General features: G+C 45.0%; 1 protein-coding gene across 2 annotated transcripts in view; it reads left to right on the forward strand.

The window, feature by feature from the left end:
- The window catches only part of LOC310780905 (CMP-N-acetylneuraminate-beta-galactosamide-alpha-2,3-sialyltransferase 1-like), a 99,519-nt gene that overhangs the window by 73,640 nt on the left and 2,904 nt on the right, over positions 1-22,975 (forward strand). For both annotated transcript variants that reach the window (XM_083641425.1, XM_083641426.1), the window contains exon 7: positions 21,934-21,979. In XM_083641425.1, the coding sequence (XP_083497551.1) occupies positions 21,934-21,979 (46 nt within the window). The remainder of the gene's footprint in view (positions 1-21,933; positions 21,980-22,975) is intronic.

A 22,975-nucleotide genomic window follows, 5' to 3' on the forward strand; every position in this document is an offset into this window, starting at 1 on the left:
AGCATCTGGGGCTCCTGCCTCGCCGTCCTCAAAGGCATGTCCACTTGCTCGGACTTCTTGGCTTCCCTAGAGGCCTTGGCTGGAGTTGTCTCCATGAGCCCGGGCAGGGCCAGGAGGTGAATTCTGGGAATAGGTAGTTGAGATGGCTGGTCCCGTCCTCTGGGGGGGTCCCAGCTGTCATGTCCAGCTATCTTGTGGGAATGATTGACGCCGTCCGGCTGGCTGTGCCCTGTGCTGTTTGTCTCAGCGTTCGCCATGCCTCCCTGAGTCTGGTGTATCCCGGTGGCAGGCTTGGCCGCCCCGTTGCACTCTATGGTATGCTCAGGGTCGGCGGCCTTTGTCGGTGGACATGTCCTCAGTGGGAGTGTTGGTGTTGGTGGCACTGGAACAGTGGGTTCCGTAGTTTGGGTCGTTGGCTCTGGAGCAGTTATCTGCTCTCTAGCTTGGAGGACCTCGGCCTGGAACCTAGCACAGACCTGCGCCGTTACGGCTTCCATCCTTAGGATCTCTTCATGTAATGTTGCTTGCTGTGCCTTCCTCCTAGCGATAACGTGGCCAGAGGCCGGTAGGGCTCTGAACTTGATCAATAGGAGCTCCATAAGGTTCTCTGCAGCTTCATCTGCCTTAAACTCAACCCTTATCTGGGCTAGATCTGCCTGGGCTAGATCTGCCTCATGTTGTGCTACCTGAGCAAGGAATAGGAATCGGTTTTCCTGGTGGCTGCGGATGAGTTCCTGCCCCTGGTGGATCGTCTGGTGGGAGTGTAGGGGGTCTGGCCCTTTAGTACTACTCCGAACCCTGGATACTCTGCGGTATCCAGATTCGATCTGGTGGGGGAAGGGTTGCTCCTCTGGTCGGTGAGGTGCCGTGACCAGAGCGAGCTCACCTGACTCCTGCTCCATCTCTGAGCGTCGCAAGTCCTCTGATCCGCTCGAAGGACCAAATTGTAGCGAAGCTTTTGGGTCAGAGGACTCGTGGATCCGGCTCTGAGGACCAAATTGTAGCGAAGCTAGTTGGCTTGCTGGGGGCAAAGCTTCTGGGCTTGCCTCGTGAAGTGTGCTGGATCGTGGATGAAGGCTCACGGGCTGTGATCGATCAGAATCACGGAGATGGAGATAGGGACCGACATGTCGGTCCTGGCACGCGGTTGAATTACCACTGTTGACCTGTCTGGGTGTAAGGCAGTTGGTCACCAGGGCCTGGCTGGTTGTAAGACAGCAGGGGTTCAATTCGGGTTCGGGATTAGTTGTGCTAATGGTTGACATTATTAGGGTGTAAGAATACCTGAAGAAGTATGGAAGTCGAAGGAATCTCGAAGGAATCAAGCAGGAATCTCTCGGATGTGGTGTAGCGTCACGGAACACTTTGTTTATATGGTCGCGTTCCGGTGTATGACATCACGTCATTGGTGATGTCACAACGTTCGAGGGAGCTATGACATCATCGGTGTTATGTCTGACATCGCCGATGACCTCACAGGTGAACTCTATGCTATGACATCATTGTCATCGTTGATGATGTCATCATCATTACATCGTTGGCGCGCCGGCTGGTAGGCATCGACTGCCCCAAGAACAGGCCTGACGGTGGGCCATTATGGACCGTTTCTATATGGCGTCAAGAGAAATTTACCGTAGGCTGCCAGCAACGCCAAATGGCGTCAATAACTCCAAATTCATATTTTGACGGGGGAATGTCGATCTAAGCCTCTTACATCGCCTCTTACAATATGGGAGCTATTGCATGTGTCTAACCTATTTTACAGAACCCTTAGGTGGCGACAGTGCCCTCCCGATTAGACAAAGGCCAGGAGAAAAGACAGAAGAAGTCATGAGGAAACGGAAATCGCCATTGATATGCTTGAAGCATAACGTCGTTAGCTGTGCCTGTGAACAGCAGTCATCTGCTGCCACAATTGAGCCCCATCCGTGTCCGCTGCGATAGTCCATCCATATGATTTAGTTGCCGACACGGCGACACCAGCGTCTTTATGAAAAGTGACATTATTCTCAGCTGGGAGCCGAGGACACGCTGTAAAAAAGCGGGGGGTGCAGGCAGCGGACTTTTCAGTGCAGATCAAACAGAGCAAACCGCAGCAGAGCAGAGACACTCGACTCCTCCCACCACGGAGGAGGAGGAGGAGGGGGGTGGGGCACGCAGGGCACTAACAGCATACAACCATTGACAGTACACACACACCCATGCAGCAGCAGGCTCGATGTTTGTTCAACGCAAAGCAGAATTCATTCTGTCGCCTTTCTAACATAAAGATGTGATTATCTCAGAAACTAATTTCAGCATGCTCTTTTCGGTCGAAAACACTCTTTTTCAGAGGGGTGTATTTCTAAAATGGAACGGTTTATAAACACAGTTTTTTTTTTAATGAAACAGAAGGGTTCAAAGTTTCATTGAGGCTATTGGTTGTCCATATAAGAGGAACACAAAAAATGATATGGCTATATTAAAATGCATTGCGGCCTATGTGGCACAGTACAGCACCTTTTGCCCAAGGGCCGTGGCACTCAAAGTGTTAAGATTAAAACGAAGTTTCATTTCATTTTAATTTAAAATAATTATTTAAAAATCTATAAAAATTAAAAAGTCAATGCAATTTATCATCAGGGTCCAAGCCAACCAGGCCCTAGTTATGAGAGTCACAGTCTGCGGTGTGAAGGGAGGGGAGGGGGGGGGGGGGATTCAGCTGGGGCAGGGGGGGAGACAGTGAGTCTGTAGTGGGAGGGGCTTTCAGGCCTTATTGGTGAGGCCGATGGCACTTGTAAAGAAGCTGCTCTTGTGGCGGGTGATTTTGGTCTTTGCAGACCTCAGCCTCTTGCCGAGGGGAAGTGCTTGAAAGAGCTTGTGGCCAGGATGGGAGGGGTCGGCCATGATTTGACAGGCGCGTTTCAGTGTCCTGGCTGCATGTAGATCCTGGAGGGATGGCAGGTTGCATTCGATGAGCTTTTCAGCACATCGGATGATGCGCTGCAGTCTGTTCATATCCTTCACCGTGGCAGCGGCATACCAGACGGTGATGGAGGAGGTGAGGATGGACTCAACGATGGAGGTGTAGAATTGTACCATCGTGGTCTTTGGCACTTTGAATTTTTTCAGCTGCCTTACAAAGTACATCCTCTGTTGCGCCTTTTTGGTGAGGGCCCTGATGTTCAGCTCCCACTTCAAATCGTGTATTCCCGTGTTATACCCATATCGTCATTATATGATCCCTAAAGAAACAGGGATTTAATTTCCTCATTCGTGGTCTGTGTCACCAACTCTCGTCAAGTCCCGCAAGACTCTCTCGCGCGTCTGTCCTGTCTCCCTGGTAAGGACTACTGGAAATAGCCCGGGGGTGATTAGCAGTCTGATGTTTCTTTTGGGATCATATAATGACGATATGGGTAGAACACTACCCTACACACAGAAAACTGTCTATTTACATGGAGGAACAGCATGCTGCCATGTGGCCCTGACGGAGCGCATTCAAGGACTGGCTTGGACACTATTTAGATTACAACGCCTAGGACGCTCCAAATCGCACCGGAGAACGCTGGGTGAGTCGTCAGATAATAATTAATGTGAGGAGAGGGCTCCAGGTTAAAAAAAAACGAAATTCTCCTTTAACATCTTTCTGCTATTTGTGCTCCGTCTAGAGGTACAGAAAAGGCGTCTTGCTCCAGACAGGCGCTATAGCCGGTGTTTTTTTTTCCATCAGAGCAGAGCGCTTTCAAACCCTGAGAAATGTTAGACTTTTCAGAGAAGTGCTGGGCGACATGAGCCGATTTCCCAGCGGGGCGATGGAGAAATAGGACGTTGTGTAGGCTACTCATTTAATTGACGTTACTGTAACAGCGATCATAAAGGCAGTATGGATTATACAGGTATTGTAAATATCTGCCATCTGGTGAGCCTTACTTGTTCGAGAACACTGTATTGTTAGTGGCGTTACTGCTGCTAGAAGTGCTAATGTTACGTTACGTTAACCAGGTGGTTAGCTGGTTGGGTCGCCACCTGTCCCTTAGAATACGGAATTGTCCCGTATCTGAGAGTGAAATCATGCAAAAACAAAAACTGCAAAATACAAAAACCCCGTCCCGTATTGGTTCAAAACGGGACGGGGTTTTTGTATTTTCATCCCACCTGCATTGCGTGATGAAAACCCACCCTACTCTGTGTCTGGTTGGCTAGTGCTGCCTTTGTTGGCAAATATTTGTTAGTTTTATGCATCAGTCACGGTCAGGCTGATTGGCTCTGATCCAGGCTGAGCCAATCAGACAACAGAGATGGGGCGGGTCTTCGCAGAATGCTGGTGGGAAAATGGCTGGCCCTACTCCACCACTTCCAATGGAAATACAGATGTGAATGGGAAGAATCAAACACTTGGCTTGACAGGGTTAGTGAAAATTAATACAAAGGGTGCGTCTGAACTGAGCCAGGACTGGCAGGAGGCTGGTGAACAGAGGTCAGTTTAACATGTTGTTCAGCGCAGTTTTTAACAAGTGGCTTTAGGCTTTATTTTTCATTTTAGTGTAGAGTGTCACATTTGATTTAGCCAACTGCAAGGCATGTGTTTTCTGTGATGCATGGTGGCCTGGGAGACGTTAGACAGCAGCATATCTCAATCAGGAGAGCAACATTCACGTCATGTTAAGAGGACATAGAAAATAAATAGAGTCCGCACACTGTATTGAAGTCAGCTCCCAGGTCAGTTTATTTAACGTTTCGACTACAAAGTCTTCATCAGAAATGAAGGAGGAAGTAGGAGGAACACTCATATACAGCCGGTATTCAACACCGATTGGTGGAGAGAGACAACAAGGCAGGTGAATACATTTGTGTCAATCAATGCTCTTTCAAAGCAATACATAGAAACCGGTATACATTTGCATGTAAGTATATGTAGTACAGAGTACAAGGACCTTCACTACTAGCAACTGACAGTTTTATATAAATGCAAACCCAAAGAAAATAAAAAATATATAATATAAATCTATTCAGTGTAAGCAGTGTAGGTAATGTGTTGGGTCACATAGAAAGCCAACACTCCAGATAGAATTAAATAAGAGAAAAATCCCACAGTCTTTCTAGACCATGGTCAGGCTTACCTACACTGAGAAAAGGACAAGGCAGAATCAACAGTATATAGAGGACAACAACTATGTGTTGGACAAGATGAAATAAAGATAGTTTGATAAGGTTAAAATCAATTTAGAAAAGGGCGGTTTTAAGAGGGAGAAAAGTCCCAGAGTAACCACATCAACTGGAAAAGTTGATCAGACCGTACTTAAAGACTGATATACATACACAGATATAAACATGTTGGAAAACAAAGAAAAGGCTATAAAAATGCCCTAATATCAAACGACTCATTCAGGCCCCTGTTGACTGTGTCTAAAGTTGAAATCCAGAAGGCCTCCCTCCTAAGAAGAAGGGAGTTGATATCGCCACCTCTAGGTGGCACTTTGACGTGTTCAATACCAATATACTTCAAGGAGGAGATACAATGATGTGCTTGAAAAAAATGTACAGCTACAGGGTTTTTAAAATCCTGCGTTCTAATATCACTCCTATGTTCAGAGATTCTGGTTTTCAAAGGTCTTAATGATTTTCTGATATAAGCCAAGCCACAAATGCATTTGATCATATATATAATATTAGAAGTGGAGCAACTAATGATACCTTTAATTTTAAAACGTTTACCAGTGATGGGGTGGTTGAAGGTGTGACATTTGTAAGTGAAATTACACTGAGCACATCTACCACATTTGTAGTTACCATCAGGGATCTCAGTCAAAAAATGAGAAGGTGCCGGCTGTCGCAAGTGAGACCTGACCAATAAATTCTTTAAATTAGGAGGTCTCTTATACACAACACGTGGGGGAATTGAAAATACATTGTTAAGGGAGGAGTCAGAACTTAAAATATGCCAGTGTTTTTTAATTGTTTTTTCAAACTGACAGCCAAGAGGAGAGTATTGCACCATACAGTTCAGACGTTCGTCTCGTACTTTTTTATCCCTGGTAGTGAGACACTCTACCTGAGAGCTGACACGGAATTTATCTGACGCTGGTTGAATCCATTGATCAGGATAACCTCTCTGTCTAAAACGTGACTCCAGGTCTAAAGAGTGTAAATTAAATGACTCGTCTGTACTACAGATTCTGCGAATACGTTTAAACTGGCCAACAGGAATGCCCTTCTTGAGAGGAGTTGGATGGTAGCTGTCAGCATGGAGTAAAGAATTGCGATCTGTGGGCTTTCTATACAAGTCTGTGCTTAACTTACCATTTGTGTTGATAATCATAATATCAAGAAAATTCATCCGAAAAGGATCAGAAGCTACAGTAAATTTCAGATACTCACTACTTGCATTTAAGAATGTGTGAAAGGCTGTCAAATCAGAGCTGGACCCAGACCAGAGCATAAAAATGTCGTCAATGTAACGTTTCCATAGTTTAATGTGTGGTAAAAAGGGATTCAAAACAGGGTTGAGAAGAATGTTGCTTTCAAGGAGGCCAACATAGAGATTAGCAAAATTGGGCGCCATTTTACTCCCCATGGCAGTACCACATTTCTGCAAGTAGAAAGATTTCTCAAACAGGAAAAAGTTATTTGTGAGGACTATTTCAGTCAGCTGTTTCAGACACGTAGTACTGGGAATACATTCTGTCCTCTGATTGAGAAAATGTTCGATGGCCTCCAATCCACCTTGATGTGGAATATTAGTGTACAAACTCTCAACATCAAAAGTGACCAATAGTGAGTCATTACCTACCATATCTAAGGTTTGTAAAACCTGAATGAAATCACTAGAATCCCTTACATAAGAAGGAAGAGCAAAAACATGTGGTTTAAGAAAGAAATCAACAAAGGAAGAAATTTTCTCAGTGAGAGAGCCGATCCCTGAGACAATTGGTCTTCCAGGTGGCACAGTAGTGTAAACCTTATGAATTTTAGGCAAAATGTAAATCACAGGTGTCACTGGATATTCTACCTTCATATATTCACATTCATTTTTAGTTAAATTACCTCTTTCGAGGTGGTCTTTAAGTACAGAGTCTATATGGTTTTTAAAAGTAGAAGTAGGATTACCATTCAATTTTTGATAAAATAAATCATTAGAAAGTTGTCTATTGATCTCCCCTATGTAAGCAACTCTGTCTTGCAGGACAATGGCGCCCCCTTTATCGGCAGACTGAACCACAACAGAAGTATCTTTTTTGAGTTCAAGTAGAGCTAAACGTTGACACTTAGAAAGATTGTTGGCTACCTTATACTCACGTTTCTTACCTAAAAGTTGAGAGACTTCACTCTCTACTAATCTACAGTAGGTGTCTATAGATGAATTTCTATGTTTAGGTGGAATAAAGTTAGACTTTTTCTTAAATGGGGTGTTTCGTGTCTGTGGATCTATGTTTGACTCATTGGAAACTACAGAAATGTCAGGTGAGGGATTCACATTGCCTGAATTGACAGTCTGTGCATTGAAACCTCTGTTTTCATTGTTACCAAAAAAATCCCTTAGTCTCAGAGTACGAAAAAATTTATGAAAATCAACCAAAATATCAAAGTCATTACAGTAGGTAGTCGGGACAAAAGACAGCCCCTTGCTGAGGGCTGTAATACAGGACTCAGAGATGGACCTACTTGAAAGGTTAATCACGGTAGATACTGTCTGCTGCGAGTCACGATAGGGGTCCTCTCGCTTCTTCCTCTGGCCCCTCCGGCATTTCTTCCTCCTCGGTTGTTGCCTCGAGGTGGTGGCAATGAGGATGTGTCCCTCTGATGGCGCTCGCCTAAAAAAGGCTCATTCCTGGTGTAGCTGCCGCCACTGGCATCAGATTCCAGGTCAAACGAGGACGCGGAAGAATGGTAGTCCTCCCCTCGGTGTCTCCATGGTTGTCTGCGTCGGTGGTGATGTTGCACGGTGGAACGTTGCCTTCTTGTGGGGTGCGTGTCCTGTTCCCGGCTTCTCCACATGTAGACCCTCTTACTGGCATAGTCATTTGCATCACGCTCAAACTTGCTGACTTTGCTGGCTTTAACGTCCATCTCCAACTGGAGTCTGTGTTTCTCACATTCGGCAAAGAGAGTATCAAGCACCTCTCGTGTGATTGTTTGTGTGACAGCGTTTGTCTTTAACTCATTAAGTGCCATAGACGACCTAACTCGTCTTACATAATCCAGCGCTTAAGTGCCAAGGACGGACTAACTCGTCTTACATAAAGATTTTTTTTTTTTGACAGTGGGACATCAATCAACCCCTTTTACATCTTCGAGATAACTATTTGGAGCAAGAGCATGTGTGTAATCTATTTTACCGACCACTAAGTGGCGACAGAGACCGAGAGAAGTCACAGCCACGGGACCCAAAAGCCACAAAAGCAGCCGCCTCCCGCGGAAATGGCTTGGCGATTTTACAGTCAGAAGCCCGGACACACACACACAGAACGGACAGAGATCCCTTCCCCCCAGAGCCGCGCAGCAACGCGCGAACACACACACACACACACACACACACACACACACACACACACACACACACACACACACACACACACACACACACCGCGGGAGCAAGCTATTCAAGGAAATGGCGACGCGATTTTACAGTAATCCATTTCAGACTCGTCTTGCCCGACAGGCAGACAGGCAGGCAGGCAGCAGCAACGCGCTTCTGACACGCCCGCTGTTAGAGCCAGGAGGAAGGAGGAGAAGACACACGGAGGGAGGAGTTTGAATGAGAGGGGTGTTTCCTGTTGTTATGGAGGAAATTACTGTTCAAAACTATTGTTTAGAATGTCTGACGGTCTTACTGATGCCAAAAATGAATGGTTAAAGTGACTGTTTCACAAAAAGCCATTTATCTCTGAATAAATTTCCAGACGCTGAAACCATGCTGTACTCAACGGCTAATATCTACATAACTACTAACTCTGCAAACTAACTCTTTTAGACAGAGAAAGCACACATTCTATTAGTTATTTTTAGATGATTGATGTTCATGAATTCTTAACAGAAAAGAATCCTCGGCTGTTCTAAAATGAGCCAGAATCGTCAAAAACACCCCTGGCACAACTTACCTACAGGAATGAAAACATGGCTGGCATTCAATGTGTTAAAAGTTCAATCTCCGTTCTTACTTCTTTCAGTTGATCGGACAGTTCTTGAATGGAGAGTGCCATTAAGTCAAACGAGCATTTGTTCATAATTTCGCACCACTTATCACAGAAGGATTCACTGTTCTTACCCACCATGGGTTCTTTTTGCATTCGTAGACCACGGGGAATTCTCTTGTGGCGAAGGTAATCGCTGAGGGAGACAGCATGTAGATAGAGGCGTGTTTCTCTGCTTTGTAGTTTGGAGAGAGATCTTTTCAAAGTCTCCGTGTCGGCTATGTTGGAAGCGGTGGAGTCGCCGACCAAAGTGTCAGTCAAACAAATGCGTGCATAGTCCGTCTCATTGAATTCAAAGACACCAGACACGTCCTTTTCTGTTGTGCTCATGTTGCGAGTGTCTCGGGAAAGTTGCATAAAAAATGGGAGTCTTGTAAAAGTAGAGTGCAACGCCAACAAGCTCACGGCTTACGGTCACTGAAGAGAGAGGTAGGGCGTGCACATCCGCTTGTAGGGCTCAGGTGCAGGACAAAAAGCAAATAACATAGAAAATAAATAGAGTCCGCACACTGTATTGAAGTCAGCTCCCAGGTCAGTTTATTTAACGTTTCGACTACAAAGTCTTCATCAGAAATGAAGGAGGAAGTAGGAGGAACACTCATATACAGCCGGTACTCAACACCGATTGGTGGAGAGAGACAACAAGGCAGGTGAATACATTTGTGTCAATCAATGCTCTTTCAAAGCAATACATAGAAACCGGTATACATTTGCATGTAAGTATATGTAGTACAGAGTACAAGGACCTTCACTACTAGCAACTGACAGTTTTATATAAATGCAAACCCAAAGAAAATAAAAAATATATAATATAAATCTATTCAGTGTAAGCAGTGTAGGTAATGTGTTGGGTCACATAGAAAGCCAACACTCCAGATAGAATTAAATAAGAGAAAAATCCCACAGTCTTTCTAGACCATGGTCAGGCTTACCTACACTGAGAAAAGGACAAGGCAGAATCAACAGTATATAGAGGACAACAACTATGTGTTGGACAAGATGAAATAAAGATAGTTTGATAAGGTTAAAATCAATTTAGAAAAGGGCGGTTTTAAGAGGGAGAAAAGTCCCAGAGTAACCACATCAACTGGAAAAGTTGATCAGACCGTACTTAAAGACTGATATACATACACAGATATAAACATGTTGGAAAACAAAGAAAAGGCTATAAAAATGCCCTAATATCAAACGACTCATTCAGGCCCCTGTTGACTGTGTCTAAAGTTGAAATCCAGAAGGCCTCCCTCCTAAGAAGAAGGGAGTTGATATCGCCACCTCTAGGTGGCACTTTGACGTGTTCAATACCAATATACTTCAAGGAGGAGATACAATGATGTGCTTGAAAAAAATGTACAGCTACAGGGTTTTTAAAATCCTGCGTTCTAATATCACTCCTATGTTCAGAGATTCTGGTTTTCAAAGGTCTTAATGATTTCCCGATATAAGCCAAGCCACAAATGCATTTGATCATATATATAATATTAGAAGTGGAGCAACTAATGATACCTTTAATTTTAAAACGTTTACCAGTGATGGGGTGGTTGAAGGTGTGACATTTGTAAGTGAAATTACACTGAGCACATCTACCACATTTGTAGTTACCATCAGGGATCTCAGTCAAAAAATGAGAAGGTGCCGGCTGTCGCAAGTGAGACCTGACCAATAAATTCTTTAAATTAGGAGGTCTCTTATACACAACACGTGGGGGAATTGAAAATACATTGTTAAGGGAGGAGTCAGAACTTAAAATATGCCAGTGTTTTTTAATTGTTTTTTCAAACATCCAGTTGATGTGGTTACTCTGGGACTTTTCTCCCTCTTAAAACCGCCCTTTTCTAAATTGATTTTAACCTTATCAAACTATCTTTATTTCATCTTGTCCAACACATAGTTGTTGTCCTCTATATACTGTTGATTCTGCCTTGTCCTTTTCTCAGTGTAGGTAAGCCTGACCATGGTCTAGAAAGACTGTGGGATTTTTCTCTTATTTAATTCTATCTGGAGTGTGTGTAATGTGACCCAACACATTACCTACACTGCTTACACTGAATAGATTTATATTATATATTTTTTATTTTCTTTGGGTTTGCATTTATATAAAACTGTCAGTTGCTAGTAGTGAAGGTCCTTGTACTCTGTACTACATATACTTACATGCAAATGTATACCGGTTTCTATGTATTGCTTTGAAAGAGCATTGATTGACACAAATGTATTCACCTGCCTTGTTGTCTCTCTCCACCAATCGGTGTTGAGTACCGGCTGTATATGAGTGTTCCTCATACTTCCTCCTTCATTTCTGATGAAGACTTTGTAGTCGAAACGTTAAATAAACTGACCTGGGAGCTGACTTCAATACAGTGTGCGGACTCTATTTATTTTCTATGTTATTTGCTTTTTGTCCTGCACCTGAGCCCTACAAGCGGATGTGCACGCCCTACCTCTCTCTTCATGTTAAGAGGACACCCTGCAGTGTCCCACAAACAACTCCGGAGACTGAGACAGTAATGACAGCTTTTTAATCCCTTCTGGACATCATGTTCTGATTGATCAGAATCCGATCAATTAGATTTCCTATCCAGTTGTATTTACTAGGAAATAAATACTGTAGATAGCATACTGCCATATAAATATTGGCTGCTACATTATTATGATGTGATTTGTGAGTTTTACAGTGAAATACATAAACATTTATTTAAATGAATCAATATAGGGGGTACGGTGGCGCAGTCGGTAGCGCTGTCGCCTCACAGTTAGAAGGTTGTGAGTTCCATTCTCGCCTGGGACACTGTGAGCGCTGTGGTTGTGTTCCCCCCCATATCTTCAGTGCCTACTGCCCAGGTGGGTTATCTCGTCGTAAGGGCCTTTCTCTCTGTGTGGAGTTTGCATGTTCTCCCCGTACCCCCCAGGGGGTTCCTCCGTATATAACCCCCCCACTAAAAAACATGCAGAAGATCAGATCGTCATCGTCATCCAACCAGTGACGACACCATCCGAAGTTGGTCCCCGGGCGCTGTATGAGAAAGCGACCACTGCTCCTGGCCTGCCCCTCGGAGGAAAGGACATGAATAAATGCAGAGGACACTTTTCACCGGCCACCGTCAGCATGAGTGTGTTGTGGCCGCATGCATGTATTGTGGTGTTCGTGTGACAATAAAAGATGGGCTTGTCCGTTACGAGAGTTTTATAGTGCAAATGAGAAGAAAGTAAACAACTCTGATATGTTATATGCTCAACCAATCTGGAAAAATGCTTTCTTCAATAGGCTACTAACGCATTAGACTCAGCCCTCAGTCTTAATCCGTTTCACTCCTGTAAGACTGAGAATATTACTATTTAAATCTTTGCATAACGTTAGGTGGCGCTGTTGGAAGCCTTGCATCGGAGAACCAATCATGAGTGTTGTGGGCGGGCCTGCTTTCTGGGGGCAGTGACGCTCATGCAGAACCGGTGTCTCGCAAAACATCGCCGCGTTTGCGGAGAAACATATTAATCACTTAGAAACAAACATAACCTGTTAATAGGACGTGTTTCATCCGGCCCCGGCGGCTAGAGGTCTTTCCCCCAGCGATAAGCCAGACTCCCGAGGTTAACGTTAGAGAGCCTGTTGATGACTCACAGTAGCAAGCGGACCACTTCCGGGTAGGAAACATTATTGTAAAATAAACAACAGCTATAAATTTTGTTTGGAGCATATCAGCTTCATGCTCTGTGTTAGGACTATGATAAATGGCATTGCCGCTACCAAATAAAATTCTAATAATAAATGTAGGCGTGTCTGCTGCCGGCCGTTCCCGCCGGGCTCGGACAGACAGTTTCTGACAGTGAAATTCCCAGACGTTTGGTGGCGCAGCTCACCAAATGTCTGGGAGCCGAGACTACTAACGCATTAACAGACAAAAAGGTTAAAAAAAAGTGTTCAGAGAAAGCATTTTTTTTTTTTTATACATATTTTTCTCAAATATACTATACTATAGGGTTGACACGATGGACGATGGCATCGACCATCGTGATGGGCCGACCCCATCGACCTCTGAGCCTTCTACATCGGATCATCGTGATTAATTATCTGTTTGAATACAATTTCTGCAGTTTTACTTCGTTTCGAACGGAAATGCCAAGCTGCTTCCCGCAGCGATCCGACTGGATAAATGTAAATTTTTCTCAAAAATTGACTTCTTTAAAACCACCCATTACGCCTGAAGGCGTCTTGGAAATTCTGGTACTGACACAGCCACCCGCTCCACCCCCGTGACCGCCACGTCACATCCATCCGTGCCAGTAGCCAGAGACCTCACCAGAGATTCCGCTAGGCATTTTTCCAGACGGCCAATGCACCCGGTAACATTCCAGAATTCCGACCATATTGAATATTTACCGGCCACTATTAAAAAAAGGATGCTATAAAATAATTGTTTCCTAAATAAACGTTTTGAATCCATTTATTTCTCTATAGTCTATTCTTTATAGCCTCTATAGTCAATCATCTTTATTCCAGTGTTGTCATTAATGGCCCATTTCCACCGCTGGTATCAACGCGGCCCCGCCCAGCTCGTCTCGCTTTTTTGTCTGATTCCACCGATCAAAAACGGGGACAGCCCGGGTTGTATTGGGGTCGAGTCGTGCTACTTTTCGTACCTGCCTCGTCGAGGTTCTATTCTGTGAACCCGGGTTCATACGGTGACATTGTAGACGACTGATTGGCCAGGCAGAATCGTCTTTACTCTGTCTATCCTACTGACTGTCAATGCAGTGCTGCATACCAGTTTAGTGGGGCTTACCTTCTCTTCTGTTATGCTTTTCCATCAGTCTTTTGTGTTGCTGCCTTCGCCTCTGGTGAAATAAAATCGTGGCGGTGGTTTCAATTGTCCAAAAGTCCGCTGCTCAGGAAGCGCTTGTAGTTGAGTGCTGCGTCGGCTCCGCTAGGCCGCAGGCGGGGCTCTGGTGAAGCCGCGGTCTTGCCTGGTGAGGCCGCCGGGGTAGAGGCTTCACTCTAGCGCAACCCCCGTCCCTCGCGCCCGTCCCTCGCGCAGCGCATGTGAGTTTTGACTAACAACAAAGTGATATCCATTCTCCTGGCCGATTGTCACATTTACCCATGTATTGATTGATTGATTGATTGATTGATTGACTTTATTTGGTGAATGTCAACAAATACAGAGACAGACAGTCACCGAGGATAAAAACACAATAAAGTCTCAGACTTATTTCCATTGTGGTCCTCATGAACATAAAACATAAAAGGGACATACATGAAACATGGATGGGTATCACCATCAATACTCAAATTAGGATTTGTAACATTATTACATGTTTGAATAGTAATAAAGGCACACTTGAATTTTTACAATACATAAACATTTGTTGTTGTATGTAAGGAATTAACAGACATAAAAAACAAGAAGAGGAGGGTGGGTAGGGGGGAATTGCGGGGGGTAGGGGAGGGAGTAGCTCGTAACACACGTGGCTATGCTGGTTACTACAGCTCAACCAGGATGTGTTTGAGGAAAAAGGGGCTGGGGGGGGGGGGGAGGATGCAAGGGACCTATAGAGGGATAACAAGGCGGGGGTATAGGTCGGGGCCTGGATGGGGTGGGGTGTGTGCATTTGTGCGTGTGTGTTTGAGAGTGTGTAAAATGTGTGGTCGGAGTGTCCAGAATTGTCCTTGTGAGAAGTGCAAAAAAATGTGCCTGGTAATCCTTTCATGGGACAGACAGTCTCTCCACGGATGTTGAGCGATAACACAGCAGGTCGCTATGGAGACAGCCTCGGGTGTACGGTCCAGAAAGTCTAAACACCAGGGGCTCTATTCTCCCACAGGCCATCGGCGCTATTACGGGCCTTAACCGCAAAAAAACGTGCCTTGCGCCTGTTTCGGCAAGATAGCAATAGGCTTTAGGCTGCCAAATGCGCTTTAGGCCGAATGGGCGTGGCGCAGTCCCAAAGTGGGCGTGTCAGCGCTAAATACCAGCCTAGTGATATCTTGGGACCTGGCGTACATTTAGCGCTTTGCGCTTTTGAAAAGCAGGCCTATTCTGTTCCTTCACTGCCTCTTCTCTGTCACCCTTCTCTCTCTCTCTCTCTGAGTTCCCAGCATGCATTGTGTTTCTCCATTTCGCTACTAAATAGCAACCAAATGAGCCAAAATAGATATAAAAGGTAGTTCTAAATTAATGTGTAATGGTAACACAGCCTGCCATTGTCAACATTTCAATATTGGACCAAATAAAACATCGAAATGAAAACACCACCCTATGTGAAACATATATGTCCTCCTGGGCCTATATATACCCCTTGTCGAGTTAACGTGATTTAGAGAAGTAACAGCGGAACGCGCTTCGGAACGCTAATGGCATCTGCTATACTGTGATGTCCCTCCAATAACTTGGCCCTATTTCACATTTAGTTTTACAATAAAAACACATTTATGCAATGACTTGGCTATATTTATGTGCATCATCCTTCCTGCAGCAGGCGAGATAAAATTATATCTTTCTGGACAAACTTTCACCAATCTAATAGGCTATATTTTTCTAGCTGATGCATAGAACATTATTTTCACTTTGATATTGCTATAGTGTAGCGTATTTACATGCTTGCAGTATTTAAACTGCAGTTAGATTGGTTTGAGAAGCATCATAATATGGAATAATAGCCGATATATGGAGACAGACGGGATGAAGGGAGGTGGGGGGGGGGGGGGGGGGATCAGAGGCTTGGGTTTCGTCTGGTTTTGCGGGACCAGTGGAATTGGAGCTAAAAAGGCAAGCGTGCCATTCGTTTATTGCACTTATCCAATGAGCATGACAGTGCATAATTTTACGCCTAAAAGGCGTGGTTGTAATGCTTTGGGCTGCATCTAGCGCCAGCACGACGATATCAAGTGCGCCTGTCCACGCCCACTGCTTTGATCTGCGCCTGCCGCTCGGCCTAGAAACTGCGCCGATGCAACGATAGGGCCCCAGGTTTCTAGGGCGGGGGAGAAGTGAGGGTTTGGAGCTCACTCATTTGCAGAGGCCCTTCATGGGGATTTTATCTTTCGCCATTGGCCTTGGCCAAGGCCAACATGCGATGGGGGGTGCCGAACAGTGATGGATGTTTTGGTTAGCGGAGTGAAAATAACATTCCAAAACTTTCCACTCCAGGCTCGTCTCACCAACTTAAACACTTCTGCGCCGGATGTCAAAATTCTCCAGGATCTGGTCCAATCTGCGATTCACATCTGCGATCATACCATCCATCTTTTGATTGCGATCTGAATTCGAAATAGTCTGAGTGTTCACAACACGGCTCACCTCGTTTATCATACCCATGATAATGGGCTATCAGAATTTCCCCCCATCACTTTTATCTTCCGATAGACAAAGGCGATGCTCAATCCGAGTAGCAAGTGTCCTGCTATCATAAATCCAAATAGATAAACATCTTCGACGTCCTCAACGGTGAGAACAGCAAGGCAAAGAACCCGCCATTTCAGCCAAGGATCCATTACGTACCCCGCCGCGAAAGTCCCGTCGGGGCAGCCAGGTTCCCCGGATCCTGCGTTTCTCGTGGAGATAATCTTATCAATTGCGTTGAGAGACCAGCTTATCAATTCCATAATTCCTTAGTAGTTTTTGAAGAGACAGTGCAAAGGAGTAGCTTTTTAGGACGAATGCAGGCAGTGAGGAGAGATAAGGGAGAGGAGGAGGGGATGCGACCGCCTTGGTTGAGAAGCAAGAAGGAACATTTACACTGTAGGTCATTTAGAGGCACCAGTATTTCATAAACAGTTTAAAAGTTCTGTGTATGGATTTAATTGTAACGTTATGTTATAGCCTACTTTGGAATATGGGCGGAGGGCAGATATGCGCTCGCTATGATGACCAGGTGTGGGCGGGGGCAGATGACCAGCGGTGGAAGCAAAACGTCCATCGGGTTGAAACAAGTAGAGCTGAGTGGTGACGGGCTGTGCAGGGCTGTAAAATGTGGTGGAAATGAGCCATAAGAGGCCGACTTTGCAGCAAGAATATTTAATTGGTCGGCATTCAACAGGCACGTCGTTCTCGGTAAGGACGCTTTCGTTATTGAAACAGACAACCTGCACGCTCCTACTGTAGCCTATGTGCATTTGCAGGCACTCATGAACCCATATCTTCTGGACATTGCCTTGATGAAAAAACACAGCTAAAAGTAATAAGTGTGACAGTGCAGACAACACACAACTTGAATCTCCAGCAATAGACTACGCACCTTAATCTCTCCCACTCCACACCTGGCGGCACCTGCGTCAGCTCTCCTGCACTCGTTCTCGGCTCCCAATGACTTTATTTGTGGTAAGCATTTTGATTCATTTCCTCATATTATACAAGCGTCGGGCAACAAGCACGAGCGATTGATTGATTGATTGATTCGCCCAACGTAGGTAAAAAGGCTTTTTACCTCCGCTAAATTGACAGCCTACGTCGGGTCTCTTTCGCTTTTGACTGCGGCAGGCATGCTTCTGTTTCTTCTTAAGAATAGCAGGTGCTTGACACTTTCCTGCCGTCTTGCTGGCCTCGGCTGAAGTACTTGTCGTTGCACGATCTAGATTAAAAAAAGGACTGGCTTAGCAAGGGATGTCTGTTTTGACATTTGGGTTTCCTCCTGTGTCAAGTCACAGCGGGTCCAGCACTGGCCGGTGGGACTGATGCTGCGTGTGCGGCTTTTGATCGACGCACTACAGTAAAGAAAGCGTCTGCTTCTTTTTCACCAAACACTCATAACAGCGGAAAAATATTATGTCTCTATTTAAGTCGTAGCTTATTGGCAACATCACTTAGGCTATAGGTCACACAATATTAGGCTATTTTATATAAGGAATTTATATATCTGGCATATTTTCAACCGGCCACTTGAGCCAGTGACCTTTTAATTTGCCGGCCCACAGCAACAAATACCGGCTAAAAGCCGGCAATTGCCGGCTAACGGAATCCCTGGACCTCACTCTGCTTTTATTCAGCGACCTGGGTAGTCAGACTGTCCTTCTCGTGACCCATTGCTAGCAAACGGTTAGCTCTTGGCTAGTAGTGGATACCCGTCCCCTTGTGTTCCACAAACCCAAACAGGAGCTGCGGACAAGACTGCGGGAGGTTTTTCATCGACTCGGTTCTCTTCGCCAGGAACGGTGGGACCTGCTGCATAAAAATAGCTGAAATCGTTGAAATCGCCCCATTACATTCTGTCTTTCCTCAACTCTCTCTCTCATTAGGTTCAAAAGCCCGAACGTTATATCCGCCAGTAATTCTGTCAGTTTTATGCCAGCTAGTTAAATTCAACACACACACGTTGTTGGTCAGGATCTGTAATGTGAACGTTATTTGTTTTGCGCCATTCAATATTGCTGGTATAGTGTCAGCCACTGCGCCAGCCGCCTGGCTCTGTGCTGTTAGTAGCGTGCCCGCCGGTCTCTTGTAGAGCTCAGCTGTCCTGTTGTTAATATGAATGGCCGCATTGCAGCAGCAGAGCCAAACGGCATTACGGCACTGTATCAACTTCATAAATCATTAATTAACCTAGCACCCCCCCCACCCCCATCAACGACGATGTCATCATCCATCATGATGTTTCACTGTGGAACCATCACAATGGCTATTTGGTTGACATCGCACAACCCTATACTATATTAGGAGTTTGTAACTGAAAAGTTATCTATGAGTTAGGGTTAGGGTTAGAAATGCTTTTTTAAAACAAGTTATGATTTACTACCACTGGTGCCTCCCCGCTCCCTCGGGCCTGTGGTGCTGTGGGGCGGCTGTAGCTCAGGAAGTAGAGCGGGTCGTCCACTAATCACTTTGGATAAAAGAGGTTGGTGGTTTGATTCCCGGCTCCTCCAGTCTGCATGTCGAAGTGTCCCTGGGCAAGATACTGAACCCCAAATTGCTCCCGTTGGTGTGCCTGTAGAGCGTGGTAACCTGCCGCCATCGGTGTGTGAATGGGTGAATGTACCTACTGACTGTAAAGCGCTTTGGATAAAAGCACTATATAAATGCAGGCCATTTACCATTTACCATTTGCTCGTGGCCCTGAGGAGCGGGGCCCCTGCTGCGTGGGGTGTCCCTTATTTTTCTGCATGAAAGGTGGCAACCCTAGCGGCTGGTAAGCTAGCAGCAGGCATTATCATCTGTTTCTCGTCACAAAAAGCGCTCCAGGCAGCACTTTCTCCACTCCAATAAGACGCAGGTGCTATGTGGACATGCAGCCTAAAGCCCAGTTTAGACCAAAGATAGACAATGAGACTGTCTGCAACTTGCAACTACTTGCAACCAGCCTCTGCGACTTGACAAGCTGAATTGCTGGCAACGCCATCAGCTGGCTGGAGTCGAGATGGGCAGCTTACACCGATGCAACTTTTCCTGCAACGGTTTTGTCTCTTTGGTGTAAACTGGGCTGTAGAGTGTAGCTCAGGGACGTAGGAAGGGGGGGGGGGGGGGGGGACACACGTCCCCCCTACTTTTTAAGAAGGCAACATTGGACCCCTGCACTTTTTGAAGTCCAAAAACTAAAGTTATGTTAAAAAACTGAGAACGGCAGGCCGCCCCATCTTCCAGCGACCGGCCCAGTATAGTATACTGAGTGACAATGGGCCGCCCCGATTACATCTCTTACTGGGCCCAGCTCTCCCCCTCTGTGTCTGGGCTGGCCGAATCACATCCCTGTATGTAATTTTTAAATGCAGCCCTTATTACTTGAAATGAGAAAATGTGATATTACTCTAAATCTGGCTTTAAACGTCCAAAATTGTAGATTTATTTTTTATTTTTTTATTGGTGGGCCTGAGAATGTGGACCTGTACAAAATGTGTCCGCTCCACCTTCAAAATCAAAGCTGCATCCATGGTGTAGCGCAGGGGTCTCAAACTCAAATTACCTGGGGGCCACTGAGTGTCCAGTCTTGTCACATGGGGGCCACTTCATGTATTTAAAAAAAAGAGAGAAAAATGCAACCGTTCGAATTCTCAACATTAACAATGTATTCATTTATTTGAGGGACAATCTATTTTTTACATTGACACGTTCACTGCCAATGACGAGTTGATACGTCAAAAAAAATCCAACGGTTGACTGCCAATGACGAGTTGATACGTCAAAAAAAAAAAAAAAAAAAATTGACGGTGGGACGTGCATCTAAGCCTTTTACATCTCCTATATAAATATGGGAGCCACCGAACGTGTACAACCCATTCCACCGACCCACTAAGTGGCAACAGTGCTCTCCAGACTAGAAAAAGCCGAGCCAAAACTGCAGGGGAACGCGCGATGAAACCATTCTCATATTGTAAAATGGATTGGCGAAAACGCTTTCGCTTTCGCGCTGGTTGCTGGCGGTGGGGGATTGCAAATTTGCATAATAGATTATGGGTGCAACACACTTTGAAACACGCAGCATAAATAAGACCAGAATCGCAAAAGCTTCATCAAAGCTCTCAACCGAAACCCCAAGAAACGAGCGAGCCCATCCAGACTCGCCCAGCGGCCACCAGCAGACAGGAGCAGCAGCACAGACAGCAGCAACTCGCTTGTGACACGCCCGCTGCAGCCATGGAGAGAGGAGAAGAACACACACGGAGGGAGGAGTTTGAAGGAGAGGGGTGTTTCCTGCTGTTATGGAGGAAATTACTGTTCAAAACTATTGTTTAGATGTCTGACGTCTTACTGATGCCAAAAATGAATTAAAAAACAAACTAACTCTTTTAGACAGAGAAAGCACACATTCTATTAGTTCTTTTTAGATATTTTGTGTTCACAAAATCTTAGCAGAAAAGAATCCTCAGGTCTTGAAAGATGAGCCAGAATCCTCAAAAAACCCCTCTGGCAGAAGCTACCTACAGTAAAAAAAAAAAACAGCTGGCAGTGAATGTGTTAAATTAACTATTTTTTGTGCAATAAATTTGAGTGGTTTAAAAAAAAATCTGAAATTTGGGTCGCGACTTCATGACAAGGAAAATAGTGGGTCCTGAGGCTACACCAGTTGAGAACCACTGCTTTAAGCCTTCCCCACTGGCGTAAGCTCCAGCCGACAGTACTTCACCCATTAGAAAACGATATGGCGGACCTTATGGCAACAGTAAGAAAGTGAACAAAGGAAAGAAGTTATTGGGGGAATAGCGTGATCGTTTCTTACCTCCGAAACTCCTCACTGTCAGGTGAAAAGAAGCGGCTGGCGGCTGCACATGTATCGGAGGAAGCATAATGCTACAGTAGTCTAAAACTCTCCCCAGGTCAGCAGACGGGGGAATTGGCCAAGTACAATAGAGTGTATTTTGTTGTTGTCAAATGTTCTGATTCGTCTCATAGCTGAATCGCTTCGTCAAAGTAAAACTCTTTTCATAAGTATTTTACAAAATGTCAATGGAAAAAAATGGATGGGGAAATATATAATCCTATAGATCCCATGCAGAACCCGGAAGAGGGTGGGATTTAAGCACTATTGTACTTTGCCAATTCCCCCTGAAAGAAAAGTACCGAAATGTAACGTTGAGTAAGTAGCTAATGGTGACATGTTAAGTTACCAAGTAATCTGATTACTCTACTGTGTTATGCAACGTGTTACCCCCAACCGTGACAAGGTGTGACTGTGTGAAAATAACTAAATCAGCTGGTGTATCAGTGTGACTTGCCGAAACAAACACATTAATATGAGTTGTGCGTGTGTGTGTGTGTGTGTGTGTGTATGTATGTGTATGTATGTGTGTGTGTGTGTGCGCGCACGTGTGCGTGCATGTGTGTGTCTGTGTGCTTAGGACTCTGAAGAAAGTTAAAGACGGAGGTGTGGCTGCTAAAGACAAGGTAGGCTTCAGTTTTCCTGCAGAATATTCTGTGGGTTTTTATAGTTTGGGATTTTACATGTTTTTATTTTTATATAAAAAAGAGTATCCATTTTTTTATACAAATGTTACAAATCTGTTTTAAACTCGATTGGATGAACGGTTCTCGAGATTAGAGCCCGAAGAATATGGATTTTTTTATCCAATACTGATTTGCCAAATGAGGGCGCCATCGGTCCCGATATATCGGTATGCTGATAAATCGGTCTGCCTCTACTTGAGATAACCACTTTTTGTGTTGCCAGTAGGTGGCGCTATGCCAAATTGCACGAAATTCGCCAGTACACTCTGTCGAGTTCCCAGCAGCACACTCCCCAAGTTTGAAGTCGATCGGACGAATGTTCCGTGATAAACCACTTTTTGTGTTGGAAGTAGGTGGCGCTATACCAAATTGCCCAAAATTCGGCATTGAACTCTGGCAGGTCCTCTAAGCACACTCCCCGAGAACCAATGGTTCTTGAGGTAAACCACTTTTTGTGTTTACCAGTAGTTGGCGCTATGCCGAATAGCACGAAATTCGGCACTGAACCAGTTCCCCCCAAACGCAATGCCCCTGTTTGAAGTCGATGAGACAAATGGTTCTCGAGATAAACCACTTTTTGTGTTTGCCAGTAGGTGGCGCTATTCGTGCTATTTGGCATTGCACTCTGATGCCATCACTGATGACATCAACACTGATGACACCACCCACGTAGCCAATTTTAACTAAGAAGATAGGATGTACTGATGAACAGGATAGTATGTACTGATGGCTGTTCTTTGTTGGATTGTTTTGTCTGTCTGAAATAAGTACATGAATGTATTGTACGTGATCTCGGTCACCAAGTCTCGTGAAGTCCCGCGATACTTTCCTGCCGACTGGTTAACTACAGGTAGGACGCTTTGCGGTGGTGGTTTTAGCGTAACCTATGTGGGGTTTGGCGTAAAATGTGGGATTCGAAATAACGAAGGTTATGCC

The sequence above is a fragment of the Poromitra crassiceps genome (genome assembly GCF_964638095.1).
Source record: "Poromitra crassiceps genome assembly, chromosome: 8".
NCBI lineage: Eukaryota > Metazoa > Chordata > Actinopteri > Beryciformes > Melamphaidae > Poromitra > Poromitra crassiceps.